At 51.1% G+C, this 18,684-nt stretch overlaps 1 protein-coding gene across 1 annotated transcript in view; it reads left to right on the top strand.

The window, feature by feature from the left end:
- ATP2A3 (ATPase sarcoplasmic/endoplasmic reticulum Ca2+ transporting 3) overlaps nucleotides 1–18,684 on the top strand; it is a 61,480-nt gene that overhangs the window by 14,053 nt on the left and 28,743 nt on the right. The window contains 7 exon segments of the mRNA XM_036394938.2: nucleotides 7,865–7,882; nucleotides 8,310–8,392; nucleotides 9,582–9,686; nucleotides 10,374–10,512; nucleotides 13,406–13,486; nucleotides 13,861–13,946; nucleotides 14,536–15,000. Coding sequence (XP_036250831.1) covers nucleotides 7,865–7,882; nucleotides 8,310–8,392; nucleotides 9,582–9,686; nucleotides 10,374–10,512; nucleotides 13,406–13,486; nucleotides 13,861–13,946; nucleotides 14,536–15,000 — 977 coding nt within the window.

Raw genomic sequence — 18,684 nt, forward strand, 5'->3', positions numbered from 1 at the left:
CTTTTGAAGCAGCCCTGAATGAGTGGCTGTCGCTGGTGTGAGCAAACCTCACCTGGCACACAGGAAAAAGCAGCTGTGAGGCGATAGGCAAATAAGGGCTGGGGCTGGAGGGCTCCCCACCCAGGGCACACCCAGAGCCACCACAGCAGGAAACCACCCCTGGCTTTGGGAGCAGCTCCTTGGGGGTGTTGGAGGACAGGGGAAGGGCTGAATTCCCTGGGATTGTCCCCAGTTGTGGTACAAAGCAGGGCTTGGCTTGGCTTGGCTGTGGCATCCCCCAAGGATGGGGATGGGTGCCCCATCCCTGGAAGTGTTCAAGGCAGCTTGGACAGGGCTTGGAGCAACCTGGGATGGTGGAAGGTGTCCCTGGCCAAAGCAGGGGGTTGGAACAAGATGATCTTTAAGTTCTCTTTCAACCCAAACCAGTCTGTGATTCTGTGCCCCGAGTGCTGTGCGTGTACCCCTGAGGTGGTTTTTAATGCAGGGTTATTGCCTGTGCTCATTGGCTGGCAGGGGCTCAGCACAGCTGGAAATGCTGCTGGCTGCAGGCCTGGGGGCTCTCCCTGCAGCTGTGCCCCCCCAGGGCCGGGGTTTCCATGCTGGGTGGTCAGAGCCAGTGCCCCCCATGCCAAGGGGGTGCCCCAGGACAGCCCCTCACCCTGCTGGGTCTTGGGGGGCTGCCTGCCTGAGGGGTTTAACCTTTGGGGCTTTTCTGGGGAAAGGCTAAGTGAGCTTTGGGGGGTGTGTGCCCCCACATTGGTGCAGTAGCATGTGGGGATCACAGAGTCACAGAATGATGAGGTTGGAAGAGACCTCCAACATCACTGAGCCCAACACCTCAACCAGACTACAGCACCCAGTGCCATGTCCAGGCTTTCTTTAAACACATCCAGAGATGGTGATTCCAGCACCTCCCTGGGAAGAGCATTCCAGTGCTTTATTATTCTTTTGGTGAAAATTTCATCCTAATATCCAACCTATACCTTCCCTGCCATATCTTGAGACTGTGTCCTCTGCCTCTGTCAGAGACCGACCCCACCTGTCTCCAACCTCCCTTCAGGATAACTGCAGTTTCCTAGTCCCTGACCTGCTGAGATCAGCTCAGCTGGCCAAAATAGGAACAAATGAGCTTTCAGCTTTCCCCTCTGACTGAGCAGTGGGTGCCTGGTGCCCCCAGTTCTCCACTGGGACCCCATCACTGTCCTGGGGGGATTGATGGTGCTGGGCAGGGTTCAGAACCTGTGAGTCTGAGGGTGGGAGCTGTAGAGAGCAATAAGGTCCCCCCTAAGCCTCCTCTTCTCCAGGCTAAACAGCCCCAGCTCCTTCAAACGTGGGATGTGGGGGCAGAGGCTGAAGCAGGCAGGGTCCCTTTAGCTGCACCCTGAGGGGGCCACTGTGCCTGAGCAGAGCCACCCCCTGCCCTGGCACAGGGGGCAGGGCCAGCTCCAGGGATGCTGTGGTGCTCAGGAGCTGTGCAGAAAGGGAAGTTGTAAGAGCCTAAATGAGAGATGTGGGACTCCAGGCAGTCTCCAAAATGCAGTTTATTGTATCCAAGAGTTTACAGCAGTCCAGGGTGGTGGGTGACAGAGCTGTGCCCACAGCTGTCAGCTCCAGCTGCAGGCAGGCCTGGAGACCCTGAGTTTAGGTTACAATGCATTATAGACTTTTCTTTTGGTTACATTGCATTATAGATTTTTCTTTTGGTTACATTGCATTATAGACTTTTCTTTGCTGAGCATCTTAACACAGTAGAACCAATCTGTACCTTAACTATTATCTACAGCCTATCATAACTGCTGTAATTACCATATTCATGTTACTGTTCTCCAGTCACTAAAAGTTGGTACATTACAGTTTAAGCTAGAAGTTGTGTTTCAGTTTTGTTGCAGTGGGAAATTCTGAGACCTTTTTTCTACTTTGCTGCCTTGTTTGCCTGTGCTGTCCTTTCTGCTTGGTAAAAACATTTTCTTGTTTGGGGTGGGTTTATCCTTTGCTCTAAGTCATAAAACCCCTTCTAACTAACACACCCTTTGCCTCCTTGGTTACCCAGTGAGACTGGCTCAGCAATTCTTTTCTTCTAGATCAAAACTTGCTTCCAACTCTATTCCTTCATCAGACTCCACATTTAAAAATCTTTCTGCTAAGCATCTGTGAGACTTTCTTGTCAAACTTTCATCCTTCCCAACAGGAAGTGGTGTGGGTGAGTTAAGTCATGCACAGCCAGGCACTTGGATCACTGAGTTTTGTCCTCTGGGAGCATTAGCAGCATCAGGCTTTGAGTGTTTGCATGCAGATAACGCTGAAACACCCAGGCACACGGCTCCCAAACGCTGCTTTTCACACCTCTCACCTCGAGGGTGAGGAGCAGCCCCGCTCTCCATCCTCAGGTGGGATTTATGGGCTGTGTGAGTTAAAACACCCCAGCAAAGCCTGTCCCCAGCAGTTTTGGGGAGTGGAGGTGTGCAGTGCTGGCTGTCAGCAGGGCTGAGGCAGAGCAGACATCCCTGCAGCCAGCCCTGGGAAAGGCAGCCAGTTAAAATAACAGTTTATCCTGCCTGCTGTCTTGTGGGATGGTGGAAGGATCCCAGAGCAGCCCTGCCTGGGCTCCTGCTTTGTGTCACAGGACAGGAGCTGCTCTCCCAGCTGGGGTTGTTTCAGGGTTTTCTTGCCCTTTTCACTGCTACTTTACTGCCTGTCAGCAGAGTCCAAAGGAATTGGATGCATCCCTTATTTTGCACATTCATTTCCCCTTCCCTGCATAAGGGAAAAGATATTAAAGGCAGGGAAGAAAAAGTGATTACAACATAGAAATATAGCTTGAATTAAGTTATTTAGAGCAGAAAGCTGGGCCTGGATGTGATGCTCATCATTATTCTCCCAGAGGGCATCATGCTCTTCCCACATCATTTGGGGGCAGAAGGGTTTCCCATGAGGGAAATCTGATTATATCCCAGGGAAGCTCCTGAAATGGTGAGGGAAAATGGAATTTCAGGATGTTTGCTGTTGTGGATTGCACCCTGAACTCGAATGTGCACCAGGGGTTGCTTTGTCACGTGCTGGCCTCTGAGATGTCACCTTGTTCCTCACTTCCCCCAAAGCAGAGTGGCATCAGTGCAGGATGGAGAAACACCAGCTGTGCAGGGATGTGCTCCAGGGATTTTTTTGCTCCTGTTACAGCAGGAAAAGCTCAAACATTTCCCTGAAGCTCCCCCTGTGCCAGCCTGTCCTGGTGTGTGTTTGCTCTGGCCAGGAGAGCGGGGCTGTCACAGACATCTTTTATGGAAAATCCTTTCTTTAGGATTTTTCCTCCTGAGAAGCTGAGAGGCCTCAGGAACAAAATGTAACCAATGGTTATCTGCTGCTGTGGAATGCAACAGGTGCATCTGGGATTGGGCTCATGTTGGTTGTTTGTAATTAATGGCCAATCACAGTGAGCTAGCTTGGATTCTCTGTCTGAGACAGAAGCTTTTGTTATCATTCCTTCTTATTCTATTCTTAGCTTAGCCAGCCTTCTGATGAAATCCTTTCTTCTATTCTTTTAGTATAGTTTTAATAGAATATATATCATAAAATAATAAATCAGCCTTCTGAAACAGGGAGTCAGATCCTCATCTCTTCCCTCACCCTGAGGCCCCTGTGAAGTGAACACCCTCACAGGGGCTGTCCCAGAGCCCTGGGCAGTGCCTGTGCTGTGCTCCTGGGTGGCACCACTGTTTATTTACCTTTTCATCACCTGGCTGCCGTGCCCTGCCATGCTGCAGGCGCCAGCTGTGGGCTGCCTGCCCTGTTTGAGTTGGCAGGAGCTGGAGATTCACCTCCTGCTGGAGCAGCCCGACGCCAGCCCCACGGCTCTCAGGGTGCCCGGGCTCCTTGCACACCCTTGGAGCATCTTGTGTGGATATTTTGCAGCCTGGTATGGGCCAAACATCACCACAGATGTGGTGGCACAGCAAGGAGAGATGTCATGATGTGACAAGCTCAGAGCAAGTTGCAAATGCTCAGCATCCCTGGAGCTGTGGATGTGTCCCTGCAAGGCAAAGCCCTCAGAGGTGGTGGTGGTGCCTTAACCCAGAGGGGACAGTGCTCTTTTGGTGGTGGGAATGGCCCTGTGACAGCTGAATTTGCTTAATTTGACTGAATTTGCTTATTTTTGGGGCAGTGGATCCCCCAGCCAGGAGGGTTCTGAGCTTTTGCAAAGTGCAGGGCAGGGCTGGAGCAGGGGTGAACTCTGGGGAATGACAGGAACAGCAAAGCAGTGGAGTTTGCCATGGGAGGGGGGTTGCATCTTGTTTATTTGATCTTTCTGATGCCTTTTGAAGCAGCCCTGAATGAGTGGCTGTCGCTGGTGTGAGCAAACCTCACCTGGCACACAGGAAGAAGCGGCTGTGAGGGGATATCTCCACTTTCCTGGCTCTGCTCTCCAAAGCTGCCATGCAGGAGAGCAGGAGCAGAGGAGCCACAGATGTGCCCACAAGCTGCAGGTCCTGTGGTGGGGCTGCTCAGCTGGGGGGCTGGGTATTTGTGGTGCATGTGGGTGACCCATTTTGGGATTCTCTGAGCCACCATTGCCCCTTTCCACCCTTGGTGGTGTCACTGCATTTGTGTTCTGGCTGGGAGCTCCTGCCCAGGGCTGGATTTCTGTGCTGAGCCACCCTTCAAAAGGGTTATTGGGGGGGTTAAAGGGGCTATTCAGGTGCCAGCCAGGAGTTTCCATTTCAGCCTGTTTGCACTCACCATGTTGTCCCAAGGCAATGACAGATTTGGGATTTTCCTGGTCCCCTGCCTGTGGTGGGTTTCCCTGCAGGATGGGACATGGCAGCACTGCTGGTGCCATGGGGCTGACTCACACAGAACTTGGGGCTTGGGGAGTACCAAACCCTCTTATTTCTAGTAAGACTTTGGATGTGTCAGGAAGAAGCTCCAGCCCCAAATTTTCCTGTTTTCCAGTGTGTTTTTATCAGTTCACACCCAAAAATATGGGCTTATTGTGACTTTCAGCCCTTTTTCTCTGGGTGTTTGGTGCTGAGCTGCCACTTGAAGAGTGCAGGAAGGAGTCACTGGCAGCAGGAGCTGCCTGTATCAAACTGGGGGGTTTGGGAGGTGCCTGCAGCAGCACTGCTGTGTTTGAGGTCTGGTGACAGGAGGCAGTGTCACTGTGCCACCGCAGGCTTTCAGCTGCCTGCCCCTGTGCGCGTTTCCTGAGTTCACAGAAACCCCTTTTGCTGAACTTTCATCAAGATCTCATGCAAAGCCCCAGCCCTGTGAAGGTGCTGCTGCCACTCTTCGTGCAAACTCAGTGTGGGACAGCACTGAGAGCCCTGGGCTGTTCCAGGTGGCTGCTCTGGGTGGAAAGTCAGGCTGAGCCAGGACCTGGGGGAGCCCCAGCTGCCTCCCCCAGGGCACCTGCCTGCCCTCAGCCCTCTTGCACCCCTTAAAGTGCAGTCTGGGTGGAAATAGCAGCAGCAGATCTCTTCTGCTTTTAATTCTGGAGGCTCTCTGGGCTGGGGAGAGGAAGCTGGGGGTGGAGAGGAGCTGGCTGTGAGAGGGCAGGAGCCACTTTGCTCTGACACGCTCTGGAGAGTGACTTGAACACTAAAGGTGCTCCAAGATTAATTTTATTTTTTTTTTTGCTATAAAAATAATTATAGGCATTGTGTGCTGCTCTGTGTCTCACAGTGGCAGGGATCAGAGCAGCCTGACCCAGGGGAGTGTGGGTTTAGAACAGCTCATGGTGGGTGTGTCTGTGAGGACTGAGGACCTGGTACAGTTTGAAGCATGAGCACATTCAGGCTTCTTGTTTTCACTGGCTGGTTTGGTGAAGGTAGGTTTGGTTTGGGGTTTTTTTTTTCATTCCTCTGAATGAAAATAGGTGATGGAAAACAGATGAGCAGGTTTCACTTCCTGCTTTCACTTGGGGCTCCAGGCTGGGGGTGTTTGCAGACAGCCACAGTGCTGGGGCATCAGTGTCTGCCTCAGGCTGGTTCCTCTTGGACTCATCTGGTCCCTTATTCCCTCCAGAAACACAAGGAGTTGGAGAAACATCTTTTTTTTATCATAGAATTAAGTTAACCTCTAAGTTCATTGAGTCTAACTGTTAACCCAGAGCTGTCAGGGGTTTCTTGTCAGCTCCATGGGGTGCAGAAGAGCCCTGAGAGATCTGGGGAGAAGAGAAGGCTCTGGGGACACCTCAGAGCCCTTCCAGTGCCTAAAAGGGCCACAAGAGAGCTGGAGAGGGGCTTTGGATAAGGGATGGAGTGACAGGATAAGGGAAATGGCTTCCCACTGACAGAGAGTATGGTCAGATGGGACACTGGGAAGGAATTCTTTGCTGTGAGGATGAGGAGGGGCTGGCACAGGTTACCCTGAAAAGCTGTGGCTGGAAGCATCCTGAAAAGCATCCCTGGAAGTGTCCAAGACCAGGCTGGACAGGGCTTGGAGCAACCTGGTCAAGTGGAAGGTGTCCCTGCCACGGCAGGGGGTGGAACAAGGTGAACTTTAAGGTCCCTTTCAACCCAAACCACTCTGGAATTCTGATGGGGGCAAGTGGAGACAAGCACCCATGAGCCCCCAAAATCAGGGGAGTCCCTCCTGAGCCCTCCCTGGGTTCCTCCCTGGTCACTCCTGAGCCCTCCCTGGGTGAGGACCTCACAGTCCTGGGCCCAGCCTTGCCCACAGCAGGGCCAGCTCCCCCCTTGCTGCCCAGGAGCAGGAGGATTCCCTTGGAGGGAACCAGGGTTTGAGCACTGATGCCTTTTGAGACCTAAAAACAGAGGCCAGATAAAATTAAGAGAATAAAAAGCAGTTTATTTGTATTTATTGAAGGGCCTTCAGGTATATTTAGGGCAGATGAGGCCCTCCAGGGGCTACACCCAAAATGGACAGCGGGTCACAGGTTTTCATATTTTTATAAATTTGGTCCATTTGCATATTGGGGGTTAATCTTGCAATTACAGCTTCAGGTAATTAAGTAATTTATCCCAGGTTTTCTCCCCCCAAATCGCTTTTGTTCCCATCTCTTGGGGCCTGAGGCAGTGAGGGAATCCTTGATTCCCAGGCCTAGAGAGGAATTGCTTTGTCTGACCAAAATGGGAAAGCTGTAGCTAACACTCTCTATGGAGTTTGGACTAAGCACTAAAGAATTGCAGGATTAGAAATATTTTGAAAATATAAATGCTCAAATCTTAGGGAATCACTTTGTCCAGTGGTCGTGGGACCCATGGCTGCACACGAAGGTCGCAGTCACCTCCTGGGGATGTGGGAATCCTGGGCAGTCTGGGGTGGGTTCTTGGGAGCCCCTGGGTTTCTCTGAGGTTCTGCAGGTGCCTGGGCTTGGGTTTGGCTGGCAGCAGTGTGGATGGAAGCTCTGCACCCCCTGGGTGGCTTCAGGAGGACAGCTTGGAGCAGCTGAGCATCGCCCTTGGATTTGTTTCCTAGAGCGCTCCAGGCTGTAAAGTACAACAGATTAATAGGAAATATGGTCTGAAAGTTACAGTCCCCAGTGGGGCTGTATTGGGTTTCTGGCAGGGCATTTTATGGGATGGTTGCACTTCTGTGTCTTGGATTTGGAGAGGGCAGCTCCTGAGGAATATTTTTTTAGGCAGGCTGAGTGTAGGAACAAATGCTGCTGGAGCCACTTGCAGCAGGGAAATGAAATTTCCAGGGCTGCTCCCTTGGTGTTGGACTGAGAAGTTTGAGGACAAGCTGCCTTGATGTGGGAATTTGTGCAGAAAAATTTGCATTTTGGGATGCTGAGTGAGGCATAAGGGAAGGGATTGCTAGCCTGGGTCCAAATCACTAATGATCTTTTCATTTTTATCACTTGTTGCTGTATTGTGCTCCTTGGGCTGTCGATGAAAACCCACAGAGCTCCCTGCAGAAGAAGGTAAGTCATGGGCTGGAGGTGGCAGTGCATGCCTTGAGTCTGGGTGGAGTGTGCTGGGGACAAGGCAGAGGGAATCTTTGGGGTCTTTTAATCTTGGTTTTAATCTTGGTCTTTTAATCTGAGCCCAGAGAAAGCAGGGCTGACAGTAGAGCTTCCTGTGGTGGTGAGGCTACTTCTGTGAATAGAAACACAGAGGATTTTTAAAACCAGACCCAGTAAAAGCAGGGCAGTGCCAGAAATGGAAGCATTTCATTTTAGAGAGAAGCCCCCACAGTGCTGCATGTCCTCACCAATGCCCATGGCCAAGGGGCACCAGAGCAGCTCTGAAGCAAGCAGGGATGTGGGTCTTAGGGCCTCAGTGGTTTACCTGTCTTCTGGGGATTTTTTTTTAGCACTGATTGTGCTTGGCTTCATCTTTCCCCACCAGGAAAGTCCCTCTGGGAGCTGGTACTGGAGCAGTTTGAAGACCTTCTCGTCCGCATCCTTTTGATGGCAGCTTTTCTGTCCTTTGTGAGTACCCAGAGCTTGGGGTGGCACCTTCTGGGGCACACAGAGCCTCAGGTGACATGCAAAGAGGAAAGGAGGGCAGGTCCCTGTGGGATGAAGGAGATGCAGCAGCAGAGCAGTGGTTTGTAGGGCATGGTGGCAACATCACTGCATTGCTTGAAGATGGGACTGGAGGATTTTTCAGTGATGCTGATCAAAAAGCACCAAGAGTGATATCAAAGAGCTCCCTGGGCTGCCTTCTGTTTACAGGGGGCTGTTCCAGGCTGATGATTTCAGCCTGGTTTGCTGTGCCCCAGGACTGAACTGTCAGTGCAGTTTTGCCCACAATCTACCTTGGGAGCATCTCTGCATGAGGAGATGTTTCCCACCAAGGTGCTTGAGAACAGCTGGGGTTTTTTTGAGTGTAAGTCAGTGTGTTTGGCAGCAGGATGGCAAAGCTGAGACTCCTTTCTCTTCCTTTAGGATGTGACCCATGGGTAGATAAGGGGGAAGGCTGGTCCCTTGGGGGGTTTAATACATTCCCAAAACAACATGCAATGAAGTGAATGCAGGTAAAGCAGGTGTGAAGCCTGTGCCAGAGGTCAGGTCCTTGTGCCAGTGCCTCTGTGACAGAGCAGAGAGGTGCTGCTGTGTTGACACAGTGCAGGTCCATGAGCAGTTAAATGGAGTGGAAACATTTGTGTGTGTGCTTCATCTGTACAATGGTATGAGGCCTTTTGGGATGGAGAGGGGGCTCAGGGTGGTGGCAGCCACAGGTCAGTCCCTGCTCTGCAGGGCTGCTCTTACTGCACTGATTATTCAGATTGCTTCACTGACCTTCTGCCCAGGAGGGGCTGCAGTGCTGCCTGGTCTCTCCATTCATCAGCTTCATGGCCATGGTGTCCCCACAGGAGCACTGAACACAGAGGGAGAGGCTTTCCTGCTGCCGACACTCATTCAGGCACTGCATGGCTGTTGGCTCCAGCCCCACTTGTTCAGTGCTTCAGCTTATCCCAGCAGAGCACTGGAGGCTCCAGCAGTGGGACCTGGCAATTCCACTCTTTGACCAAACCATGTGGGTCTGGCCATCTCCAGGGTGTTCCCTCTCCAGCAAATAACCACCTGTGGTTTGGCTCTTTTTCCATCGTCCGTCTTAAGATGTTGCTGCTCTGGTTTGAACCACATTGTGCTCCTTTTTTTCTCTTGCCACCAGATCCTGGCCTGGTTTGAAGAAGGGGAGGAGACCACGACGGCGTTTGTGGAGCCCATTGTCATCATCATGATCCTGATTGCCAACGCTGTGGTGGGGGTGTGGCAGGTAAGGCACAGCTGCCCTCCAGGTCTGCTCCATGAGGCTCAGGGCCTTCATCTAAAGGTCTGGTTGCTTCACGCCCCTGGAAATTAATTTTCCAAATGTTCAATTTTCATGTTGGCCATGCTTCCCCATGCCCTGCACATATGGCTGCCTCTTGGCTGGTTCTTTAGGTCTTTCTTTGGCAATTCGTGCAGGTTGGAGCTTATCTTGCACTTATCCAGGCAAAAACTGCTTGTCTCCTGGCCAGGGCCAAATGCATTTTCCAAGGGAAGGTCTTTGCTCTGTCCACCAGAAAGCCACAGTGGCTGCTGCCCCTCACCTCAGTGTGTCCCTCAGCCAGTGATGGTTTCAGCCAGTGATGCTCCTCTTTTCTGCCTATTCATTATAAGGCCATTTATTTATCTGCAGCTTGATCTGAGGTGAGGTTGCTGGATGGGGAAAAATGCATTTGGTTGGGACACACTGCTTCTCAAACCAAGAATGAGATGATCAACCCCAAAGGTCCAGGCAATGTCCAGGACCTGGGGTGGTTTAAACCAGCAGGAATCATTTTGCAGAGGCTGAAGGTGCTTGTCCCATGCGTGGTGTGAATGGATTCCAAAGCCAGGGCTGGGGCTGGGTTTTCTGCCTTTGCAGTGGGTGGGGAAGGAGCCTGCTGGCACCATCAGCTCTGCTCCTCTCTGCTTGCAGGAGAGAAATGCTGAGAGTGCCATCGAGGCGCTGAAGGAGTACGAGCCCGAGATGGGGAAGGTGATCCGCGCCGACCGCAGCGGCGTGCAGCGCATCCGCGCCCGCGACATCGTCCCCGGGGACATCGTGGAGGTGGCAGGTGGGTGCCACCACCCCAGGGCTGGGGCTGGATGGGGAGGTGGTACTGGCCAGAGGATGCCCAAAGCTGAGGCTCCTCAGCCCACCAAGGCTTTGCCTGATCATCAGGCAGCAGAGAACAGCAGAGAAGAGAAAAAAAAGTCAATTTCTGACGTGGGTTTTGGGACTCGGGAGGGTTTCTCTTTTTTTCTGGAAGAACAAGGAGAACTTTTAATTTTCCACTGAGACTCCCTGTTTCTGGAAGCTGCTCTCCCACACACATCCCTGGATAGGGCATGGGTGCTGCTGCAGGCCCCTGTGTGGGGAGGCCTCCTTGGGAGCTGGGGCTGCTCATCCAGACAGGGCGACAGGCAGAAGGGATGAGCTGCAGGGTGATTTTGCCTCTGGGTGGGTTCTACCCCCAGCCCTTCTGTTGGAGCTGTGCATTCAGCAGAGCTTGCCTGGGGGTCTGCTGCCTGCCCCAGCAGAGCTGAGGAGGATTCATTCCAATTATTCTGTTTTGTTTGTTCCTAAAATGATGCCATAAACCCCCAGAGCCACAAAACTAATCCTCTCCTTTCCTCCTCGTGGCCCTGCTGGTGGAAACATGCTGCAATCCCTTCCTTGCCCAGCCAGCTTGCTGTTATTTATGTCTTCAAGTTGGGCTTCAGCTGGAAGATGAATAAAAAAATTGTGGAGGGAGGATCAAGCCAGCCAGATCCTCAGCTGGGTGAGCTGGCAGCACTCCCAAACCAGCTCTGACAATGCAGTCCAGCTGCTGACCTGGCCTTTAATTAAATTAATGAATTATTAATACAATTCTGCCATCTTTCCCCAAATCAAGTGCATACTGCCTGCCCATCAGCAGCCCAATATTACTTTTTAATGGCACAATCAGCATTACAACTGGAATGGAAAGAGCTGTGCTCTCTGGAGGGCTTTTGCAAATTATTAGCAAATTGTGGGTTTAGGAGGTTATGGAAAGTGGTGAGGGTGCTGTCAGGTGTCTGATAGGAGAGCACACAAGGAGGAAAAGCTTTGAACCTGCCGTGGACATCCAGGTGATACCCTGGATGTGTGACAGCACAGGCAGGAGGGGCTGGCTGCTGTTTGCATGTGCAAATGCAATGAGTTTGGCAGCAGGGAGCAGGAAACCTGTTAGGCTGAGACAAGGAGGGGGTGGCTGGAACTTGGCAGGCTGCTCAAACCCAGCTGAGTTTTGCCCTTTTGTGACAAGGCCATGGAGGTGAGTCCTGGTGCAGGCAGCTTTTGCCTTTCCCAAAAAGGGCAGGCAGAGCATCCCTTTGGGAGCACCAGAGGTTGCTGTGACCCCTGTGGTGCTCAGGCAGTTCCAGTGGCCACAGCCAGGCAGTGTCCCCCTGTTTTCCCCTCTTTCTCTGGGGAGATTTGTGGTGCTGGGGGGGTCAGCACATGGTCAGTACCTGGCTAATGGCCAGGCCAGGTCTGTCCTGTGGGATAAGAATCACAGAATCACAGAATGATGGGGTTGGGAGAGACCTCTAAGATCATCGAGTCCAACCTACGCCCCAACACCTCAACCAGACTGTGGCACCCAGTGCCATGTCCAGGCTTTCTTTAAACACATCCAGAGATGGTGATTCCAGCACCTCCCTGGGAAGAGCATTCCAGTACTTTATTATTCTTTTGGTGAAAAATTTCTTCCTAATACCCAACCTGTACCTTTTCCTAATATCCAACCTATCCCTTCCCTGAGGTAGCTTGAGACTGTGTCCCCTACAGAAGGCACTGTGCACCCTGGAGCAAGAGCCACCAGGGCTCTCTCTGTCCCCAGATGTTGCAGGAGTTTTCCTCTGCAGGTTTAGCTCCTGTTTGCAAGTCCTCCTGCCTTTCCCAGGGGGAGAGGAGCTCTTTGCTCCCTCTGGGATGCTCCAGCCCCCTTGGACAGATGCAGAGTCTGAGTCTGTGCATGATGTTTTGGGAAGGTCTGTGCTGGCACCCCCAGACAGGTGTGACAGGGAGCAGGGGGGGTCTGGCAGATGCTGCTGCTGCATCCTGGAGCGTTGGGATCTGCAGCTGGAATAACTGGCTGGGTGGTGGAGCAGTGCCAGCCCCTCCTGCTGCTCTGGGGGGGTTTATGAGCCCCGGGAGGAAGCACTGGTTAAAGTCTGGGATTTTAGAGCATCGTTAGCAGCCAGGCCAGCAGTGTTGTGTAAGGGATGGGAGGGGCTGGGAGCCAGGGCTCCCCTCAGTATTTCCAAAACTCAGAGCGTGGCTGTGTCCAGACGATAAGGGAGCAGGAGGAAGAGCCAGGGGGAAGAAACCCAGCAGGAAAAGCAGCTTAAAATGTTTTTTCTTAAGGAAGCACTAGTGCCTTGGAGGGTGGTGTTGGGTGGTAGTGGATGGGGCAGCTTTCACCTGTGCCCACTGTGCCGTGCCAGGAGAGCCAGGGATGGTTGTTTGTCTTGGACACAGAAGATTTTCCACTGTTAACAGCTTCCAGTCAGCCCACAGCAACCTGAAGCAGGGTTAGACTGGTATTAGGAAGCTCAGATTGCTTCAATGTGGGGATATTCTGTTTTTTTTTGCAGGAAAGAGGCAAATGGGGTTTCAGGGGGAGTTTGCAGGGAAGAGGAGAGGCAGGGACATGGCAGGGAATGGATGCAGCACAGCAGGCAGAGCACCACCAGGGTTTGGCTGGGGCAGACTTGTAATTACAGACAGATAAAATGAAGCTTTTAACAAAGCTGTAAATGCAGAAATGAGGTGTCCCAGCGCAGGACCCTTGGCCAGGGGCTGCACCCCTCATTGCTCCAGGCTGGGTGCTGCTGTGCACTTGCACATGGCTGGGCTCAGCTGGGGGTTTGCTGTCCCCATTCCCGGGGTGCTGGCTGCTGCCAGCGCCACCTGACAAGCAGCTGTGCTTGTCCTTGCAGTTGGGGACAAGGTGCCAGCAGACATCAGGATCATCGAGATCCGCTCCACCACCCTGCGGGTCGACCAGTCCATCCTCACAGGTGAGTGTGGGCCTGCGGGGCAGCAACAGCTTCCTCCTGCTGCCTTCCTGGAGGCCAGCCTTGCAACTCATGCTGGGATAAGTGCTTTGCTGGGGTGGCAGAGCAAGATCTAGATGATGCTTGGACCCTCCCAGGTCTTCAAAGCCACAGCACAGGTGAGATGTGTCTGGTGCTTGGGTGTCCTTCCTGCAGAGCACAAAGCCTGGGGCTTTTCTGTGTGACTTGTGGGGTTGGACATCCCCATGGTGGATGTTTGGGTGGTTTGGTGGCGAAGTGCTGCTCTAGAGCACTGTGTGATGCAGGCTTGGAACAGGGATGAGCTGAGGCTGGAGAGGGAGCATGGGTGGTCCATCTGTCCCCTCTTGTCTTGGCAGGGGAGTCGGTGTCGGTGATCAAACATGCTGACCCCATCCCCGATCCCCGGGCTGTCAACCAGGACAAGAAGAACATGCTGTTCTCTGTAAGTCCCTTACACCTGACCCCACCTCGTCTGTGGTTTTCCAAAGTGCAGAGGCTGGTGGGTCTGGGAGATCTCTGAGCAGAGAAAGGGAGTGCATGCATAAGACCTGAATCCATAAAAAGAGCCCCAAATCCATAAAAATAAGAACCTGCTTCATTTGGATTCCATCTGGGCTGTGGCACATGAGGCCTTTAAATACCTTGGGCAATCTCAGTGCACTTTTTCCATCAAGCAGGATGCATTATGGATGGGGAAGAGGTCTGTGGTGAGCCTGGAGCTATTGCAAATTTGGGTTTCCTCCCTTCTCATGTTCTTCTCAGGCAGAAGCCAAGTCCTCGAGGGGTTACAGCTCTCAGGAAGGGCTCTTCTGCTCCTTAGGGGTGGGTTTATATAAAAACCCCAAGGTGTCCCATTTTCCCCTTAACCAAAGGGGGAAAAAGAGCAACCCATTTCCCTTTCACAATGAGAAACCCATTTCCCTTTCACAAAGAGCAACCCATTTCCCTTTCACAAAGAGCAACCCATTTCCCTCCTCAAACCAAGAGTTTTCATGCCCACATATCCACTCTGCTCTCTTCCTGCCCTCCAGGGCACCAACATTGCAGCTGGGAAGGCCGTAGGGATCGTCATTGCCACGGGGGTGTACACCGAGATCGGGAAGATCCGAAACCAGATGGTGGAGACCGAGCCAGAGAAGACGCCCTTGCAGCAGAAGCTGGATGAGTTCAGCCAGCAGCTCTCCAAAGTGATTTTCCTGGTGTGCATCGCCGTGTGGGTCATCAACATCAGCCACTTCAGCGACCCCGTGCACGGCGGCTCCTGGTTCCGCGGCGCCATCTACTACTTCAAGATTTCGGTGGCGCTGGCGGTGGCCGCCATCCCCGAGGGCCTCCCTGCCGTCATCACCACCTGCCTGGCGCTGGGGACGCGCAGGATGGCCAGGAAGAACGCCATCGTCAGGAGCCTGCCCTCCGTGGAGACCCTGGGCTGCACCTCGGTCATCTGCTCCGACAAGACGGGCACGCTGACCACCAACCAGATGTCCGTGTGCAGGGTGAGAGCCCAGGGCAGGGGAGAGCCTGGAGTGGGGGGTTTGACTCTTTTCCAGCCTGGAGATGGGATAACTGAGAGGTGTTGACCGGCACCCTCACCACCACCCAGATGTCTGTGTGCAGGGTGAGAGCCCAGGGCAGAAGGGGCAGGAGAGAGGCTGGAGTGTGGGGTTAAGCCATTTTCTGGATCAGAAATGGGGGAACTGAGAGGTGTTGACCAGCACCCTCACCACCACCCAGATGTCTGTGTGCCAGGTGAGAGTCAGGCTTGGGGCAGGAGGGGCAGGGGAGAGGCTGGAGTGTGGGGTTAAGCCATTTTCTGGATCAGAGATGAGGAAACAGAGAGGGGTTGAATTTGCAGACAAATTCAACGTGGGGAGAGATGAGAATCTTGTGTGCTGCTAAAAGTGAGTTTCCTAATTACACCCAAGCCAAGAGAAGCCCTGATCCCTTCTGACCCCTGGAGAACCCCAGGGCTTCCTATAGACCCTCAGGGCTTCCTATAAACCCTCAGGGCTTCCTATAGACCCTCCTCCCTGCTCACCCCCACACTGCTACCACCACACAGCTCTGGTGAGGACACAGAGCCCATCAGCACAGGATGGGGTGCTCTTAAGGGTGGGAAATGGATTTGTAGAGAGTTTTCAGGGCCTGACAGAAGTCCCACACAGTGTGCATCTGTGTGCAAACCTTGAGATAAGAAATGCTGACTTAGAAATGCCATGGAATAGGACAGATGTTGTTGAGAGAGAAATGGAGGAAGAAAGAAGTTTCAAAGGATGGCCTTGCAAATAAGACTGGATACTTTGGAGAAATAGAACTATGAAAGGGGCATTGTGGTAGCACTCACGAGGGGTTGTTTTAGATGATTGGCTTAAAGGCATTTACAGCATGGTGTGGCCAAGAAACACTTATAATATATTGTAATTAGGAAATAGTTGGCTTCTGATTGTGATGGCATGAATTATAAAATCTCTATTGTCCCACCCTTCACATGAGACTGAAAATAGAATAAAAGGTTTTAAAACACCTCTCTGTCACAGACGTGGGAAGAGATGAGAATCTTGACTCCATGTTTCAGTAGGCTGATTTATTATTTTATGATATATAAAATATATCATAATGATATAATGATAAAATATCATAATGATATATGAATTTATATCATAATGATATATGAATTTTATATCATAATGATATATATAATTTATAATTATTTATGAATTTATATAATAATATATCATAATGATATATTAATTTGTATAAATTGTATAAAATAATATGTATGATGATTTATATGATTTATATATAATTTATGATTTTATATAATTTTAATAAATTAGTATATTATTATATTAAATAGAAATATATAATATTCATATATATTAAATATATTATTATATTAAAATAAAGTGATATATAAAAACTATACTAAAGTTGCAGACAACCCTGACATGGGAAGTGATGAGAATCTTGACTCCATGTTTCAGAAGGCTGATTTATTATTTTATGATCTATAAAATAATATATGATTTATATATAATTTATATAAATTAATATATTATTATATTAAAAGAAAATTATATATTAGAACTATACTAAAGAATAGAAGAAAGGATTTCATCAGAAAGCTAGCAAGGAATAGAAAGGAATGGAATGATAATAGAATCTTGTGACTGACCAGAGAATCCGAGCCAGCTGACTGTGATTGGCCATTAATTAAAAACAACCAACATGAGACCAATCAAAGATGCACCTGTTGCATTCCACAGCAGCAGATAATCAATGTTTACATTTGTTTCTGAGGCCTCTCAGCTTCTCAGGAGAAAAAATCCTAAGGAAAGGATTTTTCATACAATATGTCTGTGACAGAGAGGTGTTTTAAAAACTTTTATTCTATTTTCAGTCTCATGTGAAGGGTGGGGCAATAGAGATTTTATAATTCACGCCATCACAATCAGAAGCCAACTATTTCCTAATTACAATATATTTCAGGAGCCCCTTTCCAGGGAATGTTTCTTCCTGTTGGGATGTGACACTGGGACAGAGCTGATGGCAATCAGCCTCCTCTGCTCTCTTGCTCTTTTCCCCCTGCTTTTAACCCAACCAGTGAGAAATCCTGGACCATGCAAAGTTACAAAGCCTGGACCCATGAAAAGCATTCCTGGTGGAGGGAGCCCTGGGCTGGTTTGGGGAAGGGTTTGAAGGCTCCTCATCTACCAGAGAGTTTTGCTCCCACATGACTGGCCCTGTGGAGAGGTGACTTGGTAGGAAAGCCTGGACCATCTGAGTACTTCTCAGTTTTCCCATTAATCCATGAGTGTCAGGAAAGCTTTTTACATGCCTTTGGCGTGTTGTTTTTATAGGAGAACCTTGGAAAATGTGTTGCTGTGGGGAAAAAAAAAAAGGAGCTGGCCAACATCCCTCCTCTGTGACACGCAGATAAGTGTGGTGGGAAGCTGTGACAGTGCTGCAAACCAGGCTCTGGCCACTGGTTAGCTCAGCACAAACTGCAGATGGATGGAAATGTCTGGTATTCCAGACATTCCTGTGAATGATGCAGAACAAGACAGGGCTGGAACAAAGGAGGGATCCAAACTGCCCATGTCTCACACGAGGAGGGGCTTCCCTCCAGCCCCATTTTCAGTGATGCAGCAAAGCAAGGGCAGGGTGACCCCAGTGCTGAGGGGGTCCAGACCCCACAGCTCAGTGCTCCTGAGCTCTGCCCACTGCAGGAGGAGAAGGAGGAGTGACCCAAAGCACTTCCTAGCAGACGGTCTGCTCTGTGAACTTGGGAAGAAGTGCCCCCATCCCTGCAGTGTGGCACAGTCAGGAGGGGCAGGGAGAGGGATGGAGTGGGGCAGTGACACACAAGGGTTTTGGCATCTGCAGAATGAGCTCAGCAACTTTAAAAAACAAACAAAAAAAAAAGAGCAATTAAAAAGTCAAAGTACCTCCAGCCCATCTCCCCTTAATCCTGTTCCAATATCTGTTTATTCCCTTGGCTGGATCCTGGCTCCCAGGGCACAGCACTGGGAGAAGGGCTGGCCCCAGGACAGAGCCAGGGCTGTTAATGTTTAATTAACAGGGATTCCCATGCTGACGTGGGCAGGACAGGGCTGCCTGCTGGGCCCTGTGAGTGGCAGGTGGGTAAATATTAAATATTTGTGCTGGGCAGCCCTTGCTGTGTCCAGGACACGCTCCTGTGCCAAACAGCCAGCCCAGCCATGGGCTGAACAGCCAGAAAACCCTATCAATAACCTGGGGAAATGTATTAATTGAGTGTGATTTCATTAAGTTACCCATTAACAGGGTGAGTACAGCTGCTGACCAGGGCCTGCTCACTGTCTCACTGCTGGCATCAGCTCTGGGAGCTCTGAAGTGACTCTGGAAAGGCCTCAGGTCTGGTTTCAGGAGCTGTGCCACGTCTCTGGGTCCCTCCCAGTGCTGGGGTCTCATGGCCATGGTGCTGTCTGAGCCAGAACACACCCAGGGCTCAGCAGGGGTCAATCTGTGTCCCCCAAAGCCACCCAAAATGAGGGGCTTTGTGCTGGGGACTTTGTGATCCTGTCCACCCAGGATGGCCAAGATTTTGCTCTGACCTCAAGTCCACCCAAGGTTACGGTGACAAAGCCACAAGCCCACTTAGTAAAGCAGAGTAAACCTGTGGTTTGTGTCCCTGGGGG

The sequence above is a fragment of the Molothrus ater genome, chromosome 21, assembly GCF_012460135.2.
Source record: "Molothrus ater isolate BHLD 08-10-18 breed brown headed cowbird chromosome 21, BPBGC_Mater_1.1, whole genome shotgun sequence".
NCBI lineage: Eukaryota > Metazoa > Chordata > Aves > Passeriformes > Icteridae > Molothrus > Molothrus ater.